The sequence below is a fragment of the Physeter macrocephalus genome, chromosome 4, assembly GCF_002837175.3.
Source record: "Physeter macrocephalus isolate SW-GA chromosome 4, ASM283717v5, whole genome shotgun sequence".
Classification (NCBI taxonomy): Eukaryota; Metazoa; Chordata; class Mammalia; order Artiodactyla; family Physeteridae; genus Physeter; species Physeter macrocephalus.
In genome coordinates this window covers 15470471-15483845 of record NC_041217.1, presented here as the reverse complement: position 1 = coordinate 15483845, position 13375 = coordinate 15470471, and the positions used below count along the sequence as shown (strand labels likewise).

Here is a 13375-nt window from a genome sequence, read left to right as displayed (position 1 = left end):
CAACCCGGCTGCTGCCACCCCAGACCCAGCCCCAACCTAGAGCCCTGTGAGCCCAGCCCATGTGAGAATAAATAGAATCTACGTATTTGAGTTTTCTTTTTACTTCCGCATAGTACCTCTGGAGTAACAGCATCTATTGATACAAAGCTGCAAATCATATTTTGGTCATCAATTTTAAATCATCAGTCATTATCCTCATCTCATGACAGTACTTTGTTCTCAGGGACAAATGGTATACGTGCAGAATGTGGTGTAATTTCAAGGGATTAAGAAGTCTATGATTTCTGTCGGGGAATGGAATGGGGGCCGTATTTCATCAGCATATTTGGACCCTCATACAAGTTTGGACTAGTGTTTCTCCATCTTATTTCATTCTCTCTCCTCTTAGGGTAGGCTTTTTCAATATGTTTTTCCTAATAGGTCCCCAATGAAGTATGAATATCACAGATATACAGTGCATCTGTTTATGTACTGCGTATATGTGAATTTTACCTAAAAAGAGAGGGTTTTTTCTACTCTCCAATTCCAAATGTCACCTCCTTTGAGAATGCATGGTTTATCCACGTAACTGTTTTCTTCTCTGTAAAATGAGGCAGATGAATTCAATAACATCTAACATCTCCTAACTGGCCTAAAATTTTAATCTCAGTTACTTTTAAGAGAGGGTGGTGAGTTTGGTCTTATATTTTGCGTGTGGCTTGGTCGTATATTTTGTGTGTGGTGTGTGTGTTTGTGCTATATTGGTAATATAGAAGTATTAACATCTTCACGGAGCTAAACAACTAGTATAAAAGTAAAAACACCTCTTCAGTTCTTTAGTATCTACTGGGCCCTCAAACAATTTTACTGAAATTTTGAGTTTGCTGATTTGATACTCAGGAGATGGTTTTAGCTATTGGTCAAGAGATTATCCTTTTTTAGAATCTTTCTGTAGACATTTCTGTTTTCGTTTTTAGCCTCTGCTGGGGAATCTCTTTTGATTTCCACAGCATGCCTGTTTGGGTAGACATATCCAGTATCATTTTACAGGTAATGGAAGTGAGCTGATAAAGATGTGGGGCTGCTTTGAGGCAGAGGGTTGGACCCTCAGTCCCTTGCTATCAATAAGCTGTTAATATTTCTATTTCACAAATAACGTGTATACCATGTCTTTAAAAGGGTCAATGAATAAGATGTTAGCCAGTGCAGTTTCACATCTGCCACCCTAAATTAGTATTTTAAGTTTAGTTTAGAATTTTGTCCCCAGTTCCTTTATCTTGCTGTCTTCCTGGAGCTATAGTGGTATAAAACCACTCAGGAAAGTGACAAAAAGAATCGAAAACAAAATGTTTACCAGATTATAGCATTTTGTAAGAAATGAATATGGATAGGTCCTTTGTGGCAGGTAGAAATTTATTCTTAACTTTTACCCAAACCAGTATCTTATTCTGTAAGATAAATAAGAAATCAGAATTATGCCTTTCCATCTCCTAGTCTGCTTCTCTTTGGTTTTTGCTCAAATCAGTCATCACTGCTTGAATTATTTTAATTTTATTTTAGATGATATATCTGGGGAGTGGATTGTTTTTTAATTTAATGCAACCGTTACAGTCCATGCACACTGTGATATTTCAAAATTTTATGTAGAAAATAAGGCTGGTTCCTGAACGTTTCTTAGCATGCTCAATGATCACTATGCCTTTATATAACACGGGAAATATTTGCTACAAGTATCTCTGTGCTTTCATCCTGCATTATAAGCACATAAAATCCTCTATAGTTGCTTTTTTTTTTTTTTTTTTTTTGCGGTACGCGGGCCTCTCACTGTTGTGGCCTCTCCCGCTGCGGAGCACAGGGGACGCACAGGCTCAGCGGCCATGGCTCACGGGCCCAGCCGCTCCGCGGCATGTGGGATCTTCCCGGACCGGGGCACGAACCCGTGTCCCCTGCATCGGCAGGCGGACTCCCAACCACTGCGCCACCAGGGAAGCCCTATAGTTGCTTTATTTCTAGGAGGTGACATAATATAGCACCATTTCATGTATAGGTCTTAAGATAATGAGCAATCTGTTATAAAAGGTCATTGGCATAGTGCAGAGCATTTAGGATGTTGTGAAAGGTTGAAATATTTACCACCCAAGCTGGTATCATGATTCACTTCTTGGGTGTCATTGTCTTTATCACGTCTAGTAACAGGAGTTAGAAAGTTCTAGAAAAGTGTAAGATACTGGAGGGAGAGGGAAGGCCTTGAGTACTTGCAGCGTAATAGAAGAGACCTAGCAGGGAAATTATGTGAGGTAAACAGAACAACAATAATTTGGGATTCGAGAGGGAAGCCTGGAGGAAAGAAACTATGGGCCACAAGGGTTTTCTGTGGTTCAACATCTTATATAAATACAGTAGGAGAGTGATTTGTGTGATTGATGTAAATGTAATAGAAAGCAGACTTGATAGCCAGAGAGAGAAATGAGGAAAACAGGCCTCCAAAAAAAAACAAAAAATGTGTGTCTCAATGGAAAGCTGTAAAATCAGAAGTCCTGTTTATCTCATCATGGTTAGGCACAAAATCAGAATTATTATGTCTATTTCTAATATTAGAATTATAACTTCTCTGGGTTAGAAAAGACCTGAAAGGTTTTATGATCCAACACCCTACTTGATATATGAACAGCTTCCTTGGTGTTTCTGACAAGTGTTTCTATAGCCTTGATAGGAATTCTGCTCAACTCACTACTTTCTAGAAGGGACCTTTTCATCAAGTTTCTCACTACCTCTCTCTCGAGCTCTCTCACCATTTTTATAAAAACACAGATTAAAACACACACACATACAAAATGAAATGAGTGACTTAATAAGTGTATTAGTTCCTCTAACAAATCACCACATCTTGGGGGCTCTAAACCACGCTTATTTATTCTCCTACAGTTCAGGAGGTCAGTGGTCCATGATCCGTTTCACCAGGTTAATGACAAGGTGTGGACAGGGCCACTCTCCCTCTGGAGGCTCTAGGGGAGAATCTGATACCTGGCCTTTTCCAGCTTCTCCTGTGGTGTTCCTTGCATTCCTTGGCTCATGGCACCTTCCTGCATCTTCAGAGCCAGGCCTGTACCATTTTGCTTCATTGGCGATACTGCCTTCTTCTTCCTTTTCCTCCCTCTTATAAGGACACTTTTGATTTCACTGAAGGCCCACCTGGATAATCTAGGATACTGTTCCCATATCAAGATCCTAAATCACAGCTGCAAAGTCTGTTTTGCCATACAAGGTAACATTTAGGTTGCAGGGTTGGACTATCCAGATATCTTTGGGACCGTTTTGCTGCCTACCACAATGAATATATACGCAAGGTCAAGAAATATAACTTTGCATCTGTCCCAGTCGCTCGCCCTTCCCTTCTCACGAGAGTAACCCCTCTCCTGTCCTGACTTTTATGGTCATCACTTCCGTATGTTTGATAATGGTGTTGTTACTAAATGTGTATCCCCAGACACGATAGTTTAATCTTGCCCTTTAAAAAACATTGTTTTCTCCTTATGGATTTTTTTTTTTTTTTTTTTTTTTTTTTTTTTTTTGTGGTATGCGGGCCCCCCTCCGCTGCGGCCTCTCCCGTTGCGGAGCACAGGCTCCGGACGCGCAGGCCCAGCGGCCATGGCTCACGGGCCCAGCCGCTCCGCGGCACGTGGGATCCTCCCGGACCGCGGCGCGAACCCGGCTCCCCTGCATCGGCAGGCGGACGCGCAACCACTGTGCCACCAGGGAAGCCCTCTCCTTATGGATTTTTAAATTCTCCTTTAATCTAAAAGTTCCACTTTAAGTTTTTGTGTTCTTATAGTTTATCTATTGCAAAAGCCAGGGCATTTGCCCTGCACAGTTCCCCAGGGTCTGGACTTTGCAGTTTATGTCCTCCAGGGGCAGCTCATCATGTTTCTCTGCCCTTTGCGTCTTGTGCAGACCAGCAACTGGATCCAAAGGGCTTGATCAGATTCAGTTTCTAGACCTACAGGTGGGGTGCTGTTCTTTGAGGGACATATAATGTCTGGTTGTCTCACTTTTTGTGATGTTCGCAGCCATTGGTGCTCATTCCTCAAATCCGTGGTGATTTGTAATTTTAACCTTTCTTTTTTCATTCAGTAGTTGGGATACTTATACACAGAGACGCTTTCTCTCCTCTCTTGTTTGGTTACCGGTGATACAGACTGAATGGCAAATGTGGGATAAATGCTTGATTATTTCTGTTTATTCACCAGTTTTCAAGATAAGGAATCGGCACCCTATCTTTTCGTAATGTCATTATAAAGACATGTATTTAAACATAATCAATAGATTTCAATCGATTGTAATTGTAATTCTTTTTAAAGTTTAAATTGTCCCATTTGGGTCAGCGGGAACCTCTTCAGGTCAGCGTCTGGAATCTTTTTGAACGATGTAATAGGTGTAGATACTCTCCTTCCTATTTATTCTGACAAGGTGTTCATATTCATCCTAAATATTTCCGGATTGGGGCCTGGAATCTGATTAGAACTTGGGTGCTACTGGTACCGATTACTGCATTCCTGGGTTGGCCATGCTTCCTGAACCCCTTCAGTGGAACAGAGCTAGGAACGCAGACACACACACTATAATCCTGATTGTGTGTGTGTGTGTGTGTGTGTATGTGTGTGTGTGTGTGTCTTTGGGGGATATCTTGTTACTTGGTTTTTTGGTAAGTGTTTTCTATGGATTTTTAATTTTGCCATCTAGTTGCTCTGTTCTTTTATGTGCAGATTTGGAGAGGTTAAAAGTTTTTGCTGCCACCACTGCCATCCTCCTGGAATACAGTTTACTGATTTTTAATCAAAACTTTATGATTGGCACCTTTTTGAAAACTTTGACTATCTATGTTAATCAAGAGCCAACGTGCCATGGCAGTCAACCAGGCTTCTTCAGTATCTCATCTGATTGTAACTGAGAAGATCACTTTTTTAGACTCCTTATAACTGTATATAAAAATGTGGAGACGCAAATCATCTTTTAGAAAGTAGACTTTTGCTCACTTCTCTGTCTTTTTCATCGTATTGTGTTTCATTCCTTTGGTGATTAGAGTCACGTCGGCTGTATCGTTACTGCCCCTCTTCATGTAGGCAGCTTACTGACGCTAAAGAAAATCAACATCTGTGTTCCACAGAAAAGGTTACTCTGAGGGTTGGTTTATAATATGTACCAGATTTGACTCTGAATATGCTTTATTTATGTCTAATATTCAATTCCGTCCTCAAAATAAGATTTGGTATCATTGAGAAAATAGTGCCAAGATACAAGTCCTGAAGACAGTTCCTAAACAGAGCGTGGGCATTCTGGAGTAGCTTTACCTAATGCCACAGTAATCGATAATTTTACCATAGAGAAGGGCAGTGCCTTATTCCAGGTAAGAAGTAAAAACAAAAGCTTCTTTTGCATCGGCTCTAAGTCTCACTGAATTTTGCGGCTATTGGTATAAGGATATTTAGCTGTCTTCCCAGAGTAAATGATCTGAGCTAGACATGTCCCTTTAGGGTCGTACTTCATGGAGGAAAATATTGGAATTTAACAAAAGGGTTCTATTTTATTATTAGATGTTGAAACTTAATATATGGGTGACACTATACGTATCATTGGAACTTTGGTAATCTTTTGGAATCTTGATCATTTTAGAACAGCATTTGTTTGTCTCATTGTCTAGTTTAGTGATTCTCAACCCTGGCTTGGCCATAGGATCACCTAGATTTTAAAAAATACTGATGTCCTGCATCCAGCTCCAATTTTCTGATTTAATAGGTCTGGGCTTGGACCCAGAAATCCTAGTTTTTGGTTTTTTTTTTAACAACTCACTCGGTGTTTTTAATGTTCAGCTTTGCACTGTCTGGTTAGTTCATAAACCTGTGATTTCCATTATTAAGTTTAGCTGGTTCCCATTAGCACAAATACTGGGAAAATTTCCTTTAAAACATAAAGTTAAAATAAACCCGAAACCCAGTACCAACAACTAGAGTTAAATAATTATATAAAGTAATGCCAGTTCTATTGAGCTTTGCATAAATGTATAAATTTAGCCCGAAGAACAAAACAGAGATTAAAGCCACAGAGCCAAAACTTGAACTAGGATCCTTAATGGAGATTAATATTTTCTTCAGCAGTCTGCCAGCTGAATCATGGTCTAATTAAATAGTTCAGATTTAGTGAGTTTGCACTTAAAGTATTAGAAGCTCCGAGAATGGGTAAAGCTAAAATGAGTTAGAATCTTTTCTGTAAATGGGAAGTTAAATTATCATAGTAATTTGATTAAATCATTTTTAAATCTCTCAAGCTAAATCACCGCCTTTAAAGAATAGTTTGAAGTCTTAATTGCTGTTTGTGAGCATATCTCTCTGCTATTTGTTCTCGCCTCATTTCCTGTGACATCCTATAATATATCTCCCGCCAGGCAGCAGCAGTGGGGAAGGCAAGACTTGGAGTCGGGGCTGAGGTGACCGTACTTCAAGCATTTAAAGATCTGCCACGTCAAAGAAGGAAATTTATCCTGTATTGTTTCAGTAGTTAGAACCAGGACCAAAGGATGGAAGTTAGAGGCAGATTTGGGAAAATATGAAGAAGACACTTCTAACAATTAGTTGTGTCCCTCGTTAAGTAGAATGCTCTCCATGTAACTGGCAATGTCTTTATTAGAAATGTTGTAGAAAAGATTCTTGCTGAAGATGCAAAGTTGAATGAGATGAGCTTGAGAGGATGATTTCAGCTCTTTAAAAAAAAAAATGGAAATGCCATGTCCAGTGTTATAAATTCTGGCAGCACACTTTGATTCAAAGACACCAGAGTTGAAGCCTACTCTGACGCTTAACTAGCAACCACCTGCCTTGCGGGGCTGTTGGGAGATGAATGAGGCAATGTTCATAAAGTGCTTCTCAGAGGACTCACCCAAAACAGGTACTTAAGAAATGGTATATTTATTATATTTATTCTGGTTTAAAAAAATATTTTTTCTTTTTTTCTTTATTTATTTTTTTAAATTTTTTGGCCACACTGCACAGCATGCGGGGTCTTAGTTCCCTGACCAGGGATCAAACCCGTACCTCCTGCAGTGGAAGCACAGAGTCTTAACCGCTGGATGGCCAGGGAAGTCCCTATTCTGCTTTTTTTAATCAGTATATTTATTCTGCTTTTTAAAAAATCAATCTGTTTGGAAAACCGCTATTTTGTTTAAATTTTGTCTGTAAAGAATGCAGTTCCTTTTTTCCTCATCCATTTCTTCCCCACTGTTTTCACTTAGAGTGTTAACGTTTAGTCCCCAGATAGATTGGGTGAGTCCACTTCCTACCGGTTCCCTTATGTACCAAGGTCAATCTTCTGTGTATCTAAGCACTCACCGTTAGTGTGTGTCCATGTCCACCATTTTCCCCTGACAGTATTTAAGTGCAAACATAGAAATAAAAAATATCAGAGCGTGTTGTTGTCACCTCCATGACTGTTTTTTTGTCACTTTCATTACCGCCCCCTTAGACAGCTTTGGAAATTCCATGTGCTTGTTTCCAAGAGAAGACACACAGGAAGTGGATGGAATTGCTATGCTGAATGGAACCAGATTGCAGGAAAGCCTAGGTAGAAACAGTCCATCGGAAAGGCCAGGGTTCATGTTGGAGAATGTCTGGAGTTCCACTCCAGGACACCACTGTCAACGTTTCCCACCTAGAAGAATTCCTTCTTTGGGCTCCACCAGGCAGGAATCGAGTCTTGAGCAGTAAACCCTTATAAGCAACTATATTCCAGAATATTCAAAAGTCTTTTAAAGAAATGTGTTTTTAACCACCTCATGTAAATGGTGGTCAATTCGCCAATGATGTGATGAAACGATTTTAAAATGACAATGTAAAAAAACAAAGCAGTAAAGAAAATACGAAGAAGTTTTAAAAACCTTTACTGGTTGTAGCCGTTGATCTTTTAAGTACCTTGCCGTAATTTTTTTTTATCATATGTTTAGCTACTTTATTTTAAATTACATTTCCTCTCTCTTTTTGGGCATGTGATCTGATATTTGAATGATAGGAAAGATTAGGCTAGGTACATGTATCTCAGAGCTCTGCGTTCTCAGAGAACTAGAATTATTAAACATGAAGAATCCCCCAAAGACGCCGTTATGTGTAATTAACAGATAAACTGTCATCAGAATCAATAAAACGTGCTAAATGATTCAAACTTGTATATAATTAAGTGTCTGTTTTAGAGCTGGAACTGTAACTTTTATTTTTTCCCCACATCTCACATTTCTCGCAAGAATAATTGTGGCAGCCCTGTTAACCCTTTCCTTACTTGACTGAATTAGATTTTTAAATTAGTCACTTAAGGGCGAAGTTCACCTTCACAATTGTGAAAAGTATTTCAGAATTCATTAATCTAAAGTCTGCAGAGAAGCAGGCTATGTCAGGATGTTTTAATGAACTGTTAAGAGTACACTAAAAATCCTAAAAAGATGAGCAATGTATTGTGATTTCTGTACAGTCTACAGCTGAGCATAGTGTTAGATTCGGTGTGTTTACATGGAGTTCTTAAAATTTGGGTTATCAACTTTTTTTTTTTTCCCCTTTTGGGACATGTGGGCTTTTTGAGCACAAGGTCTGAATTTTATACAACGTTACGTAGAATAATTTTTTAACAGATGGCCTTTTATAATTGAATGAATGAATAAATACACGAACGACATAATGAATAAAATAGCCAAGACTGTTATCTGTTGAAGTGTTCACTTGCTCAGTCTCAGGAGGAAAGAAACCCACATGTTTTAAGTAAAGGCTTTTTGTAGTAATTCCCATGTGTTCTAAGCCAGTATTATAAATTATCTACTGCAGTGAAATTTAGAAAAATACAATGGAGATTTTGGAAATGTGAGAGTCTCTGAACAAATCACAGCGTAGAGAAGAAGTCCAGTAATAAGATTTAAGTTTCATAACTCGAAGAATCACCATATTTTTTATTATTGTTAATATTGTTTATCTTTTTGGCCTTGTACAGACTCCATGCACATAGAAGATGTCGAAGCTGTTCAGAAGCTTCAGGATGTCTTACATGAGGCCTTGCAGGATTATGAGGCCGGCCAGCACATGGAAGACCCTCGCAGGGCCGGCAAGATGCTGATGACGCTGCCGCTCCTGAGGCAGACCTCTACCAAGGCCGTGCAGCATTTCTACAACATCAAGCTGGAAGGCAAAGTCCCCATGCACAAACTTTTTTTGGAAATGCTGGAGGCCAAGGTCTGACTAAAAGCTTCCCCAGGCATCCTATCCTGCACGCCGAAAAAGGGAAAAATAAACCCAAGAGTGATGTCAAAAAAACTTAGAGTTTAGTTAACAACATCAAAAATCAAGTAAGACTGCACTGATAATTTAGCAGCAAGACTATGAAGCAGCTTTCAGATTCCTCTGTATCCTCCTGATGAGTTTTTTTCTACCTTAATCTCATCTTTTCTCCGTTTCTTTTGCTCTTTATTTTTTTTTTCTCCCTCCCTATTCTCTTTCTCCTTCGTTTCTTGCTTCCTTCATTGCTGGTTCCCCACTCTCTCCTTTCCTTTCTTCTTTCCTTCCTTCCTTCCTTTCTTCTTTCCTTCCTTCCTTCCTTCCTTCCTTCCTTCCTTCCTTCCTTCCTTCCTTCCTTCCTTTCTTCCTTCCTTCCCTCCCACCCTCCTTCCTTTCTTCTTCTACTTTCCTCCCTCTTTTCTCATTCTTCCCCTTTCTTTTAAATTTTAATAGCTCTGGTTATAAGAAAATGTTGCTGCCTTTCCTTTCGTTTTCTTTTCCTCCCTCCCTTCCTCCTTACTTCATTCCTTCCTTCCTTCCTTCTGCTGCTGAACTTTTAAAAGAAGTCTCTAATTGGAGAGTGATGGAAGCCAGCCCTGCCAAAGGATGGAGATCCATAATATGGATACCAGTGAACTTCTTGTGAACCATAACATCCCCAATGACTAAGGAATCAAAGAGAGAGAACCGCCGTACCTAAGAGTGCAGTGCAACATACACAAATTGACTGAGTGCAGTATTAGATTCCACGCGAGCAGCCTCTAATTAGACGACTTAAGCAACGTTGCATCGGCTGCTTCTTATCATTGCTTTTCCATCTAGATCAGTTACAGCCATTTGATTCCTTAATTCTTTTTTCAAGTCTTCCAGGTATTTGTTAGTTTAGCGACTATGTAACTTTTTCAGGGAATAGTTTAAGCTTTATTCATTCATGCAATACTAAAGAGAAATAAGAATACTGCAATTTTGTGCTGGCTTTGAACAATTATGAACAATAATGAAGGACAAATGAATCCTGAAGGAAGATTTTTAAAAAATGTTTCATTTCTTCTTACAAATGGAGATTTTTTTGTACCAGCTTTACCACTTTTCAGCCATTTATTAATATGGGAATTTAACTTACTCAAGCAATAGTTGAAGGGAAGGTGCATATTATCACGGATGCAATTTATGTTGTGTGCCAGTCTGGTCCCAAACATCAGTTTCTTAACATGAGCTCCAGTTTACCTAAATGTTCACTGACACAAAGGATTAGATTACACCTGCAGTGACTCTGAGTAGTCACATATACAAGCACTACACATGGAATACAGATCCGTAGAATGATCAGGAGCACCCCTCTCTACCTGGGAGGCCCAGTTGCCATAGGATTTCTAGCTGCCACGGTGGTTAGGAATGAGATACTGCCTGTTTGCAAAGTTACAGACCTTTTCTCAGAAGGAGCTGTGAGCCAGTATTCACCTAAGAGGCAATAAGGCAAATGCCAGAATTTGAAAAAAAAAAAAAAAAAAAAAAAAAAAAATCATCAAAGACAGCAGACGCCTGACCAAATTCTAAAACCTAATCTCTATGGGTTGATTCATTTAGGAATGTTTGTTTAAATTAATCTGCAGTTTTTACCAAGAGCTAAGCCAATCTATGTGCTTTTCAACCAGTATTGTCACAGCAAGAAAGTCAGTCAGGTCCCAGACTGTTAAGAGGTGTAATCTAATGAAGAAATCAATTAGATACCCCCAAAATCTACAATCGCTGAATAACCAATAAACAGTAACCTCCATCAAATGCTATACCAATGGACCAGTGTTAGTAGCTGCTCCCTGTATTATGTGAACAGTCTTATTCTATGTACACAGATGTAATTAAAATTGTAATCCTAACAAACAAAAGAAATGTAGTTCAGCTTTTCAATGTTTCATGTTTGCTGTGCTTTCCTGAATTTTATGTTGCATTCAAAGACTGTTGTCTTGTTCTTGTGGTGTTTGGATTCTTGTGGTGTGTGCTTTTAGACACAGGGTAGAATTAGAGACAATATTGGATGTACAATTCCTCAGGAGACTACAGTAGTATATTCTATTCCTTACCATTAATAAGGTTCTTCCTAATAATAATTAAGAGATCGAAACTCCAAACAAGTATTCATTATGAACAGATACACATCAAAATCATAATGATATTTTCAAAACAAGGAATAATTTCTCTAATGGTTTATTATAGAATACCAATGTATAGCTTAGAAATAAAACTTTGAATATTTCACGAATATAGATAAGTCTAATTTTTAAATGCTGTATATATGGCTTTCACTCAATCATCTCTCAGATGTTGTTATAAACTCGCTCTGTGTTGTTGCGAAACTTTTTGGTGCGGACACGTTTCCAAAACTATTGCTACTTTGTGTGCTTTAAACAAAATACCTTGGGTTGATATTTCATCAACCTAGTGCTAGGAATACTGTGTATCTATCATTAGCTATATGGGACTATAATTGTAGATTGTGGTTTCTCAGTAGAGAAGTGACTGTAGTGTGATTCTAGGTAAATCATCATTAGCAATTCATTCAGATGGTCAATAACTTGAAATTTATAGCTGTGATAGGAGTTCAGAAATTGGCACATCCCTTGAAAAATAACAACGGAAAATACAACTCCTGGGAAAAAAAAAAAAAGGTGCTGATTCTCTAAGATTATTTATATATGTAAGTGTTTAAAAAAGATTATTTTCCAGACAGTTTGTGCAGGGTTTAAGTTACTACTATTCAACCACACTATATATATAAATAAAATATATACAATATATACATTGTTTTCACTGTATCACATTAAAGTACTTGGGCTTAAGGAGTAAAAGCCAAGCAACTGAAAACGCAAGATGGAGAGATGTAAAAAGAGCGAAGAACAATTTTTAGTTTTCAGTTTAATTGACTCTCAGCATTGCAAGAGAATAAGTATCTCACAAATAGGAAACACAACTAAAATTTAGATCTAAAAGAACTGCACGGGCTTTAGGGTAAATGCTTCATCTTAAACCTCACTTGAGGTAAGTTTTTTCAAGTTTCAAGCAAGACCATTTACTTAATGTGAAGTATTGGAAAGTTATCAAGGTGTATGTTTTAGCTGTATGATTTTAATTGTAATTTTGCTTCTTTTAGGTTTGTTCTTATTTAAAGCAATATGATTGTGTGACTACCTGTAGTTACACTTGTGTTTCAATCAGATCAGATTGTTGTATTTATTCCACTATTTTGCATTTAAATGATAACATAAAAGATATAAAAAATTTAAAACTGCTATTTTTCTTATAGAAGAGAAAATGAGTGTTGGTGATTGTATTTTAATTATTTAAGCGTCTCTGTTTACCTGCCTAGGAAAACATTTTATGGCAGTCTTACGTGCAAAGATCGTAAAAGGACAAAAAAAATTTTAACTGCTTATAATAATCCAGGAGTTGCATCATAGCCAGTAGTAAAAAGAATAATAATAATAAAACCTTGTCTATAGCTGTAGATGGGCTTCACATCTGTAAAGCAATCAATTGTATATTTTTGTGATGTGTACCATACTGTGTGCTCCAGCAAATGTCCATTTGTGTAAATGTATTTATTTTATATTGTATATATTGTTAAATGCAAAAGGGAGATATGATTCTGTAACTCCAATCAGTTCAGATGTGTAACTCAAATTATTATGCCTTTCAGGATGACGGTAGAGCAATATTAAACATGCTTCCACTTTTGATTGCTTTTTTGTACGGTGTTTTCTTTTTTCACGCTCCCTCCCCCACTAAAGAACCAAATCAATAAACACTGCCCTTTGTTGCTTGCATTCAAAGCGTATATGAGTACCTGTTCCCTAAAAATAAAGTGGGAGGTTAAAGAAGAGCTATATAAAGGCTTGTCAGAATGAATTCTAGGGTGCCAAGAGACATTTTGCATATTTAAGAGTATGCAAAGTGTCTCAGGCACATTAGAATTCATTCTGACAAGCCTTTATATAGCTCTTATTTAATCTTAAAGCATCTCCACATCATTCTGCATTACTCCAAATTGTCGCCTCTATGTCAGTGTCATAACAGAAAACTTTCCCCCTATTTTAAGATCC

The 13375-nt window shown here is 38.1% G+C and overlaps 1 protein-coding gene across 32 annotated transcripts in view; it reads left to right on the top strand.

The window, feature by feature from the left end:
• Positions 1-12998, top strand: part of ESRRG (estrogen related receptor gamma) — a 665923-nt gene extending 652925 nt beyond the window's left edge. For all 32 annotated transcript variants that reach the window (XM_055084019.1, XM_055084015.1, XM_028488318.2 and 29 more), the window contains one exon: positions 8998-12998. In XM_055084019.1, the coding sequence (XP_054939994.1) occupies positions 8998-9242 (245 nt within the window). In that variant the 3' untranslated portion in view covers positions 9243-12998. The remainder of the gene's footprint in view (positions 1-8997) is intronic.
• Positions 12999-13375: the final 377 nt, after the last annotated feature.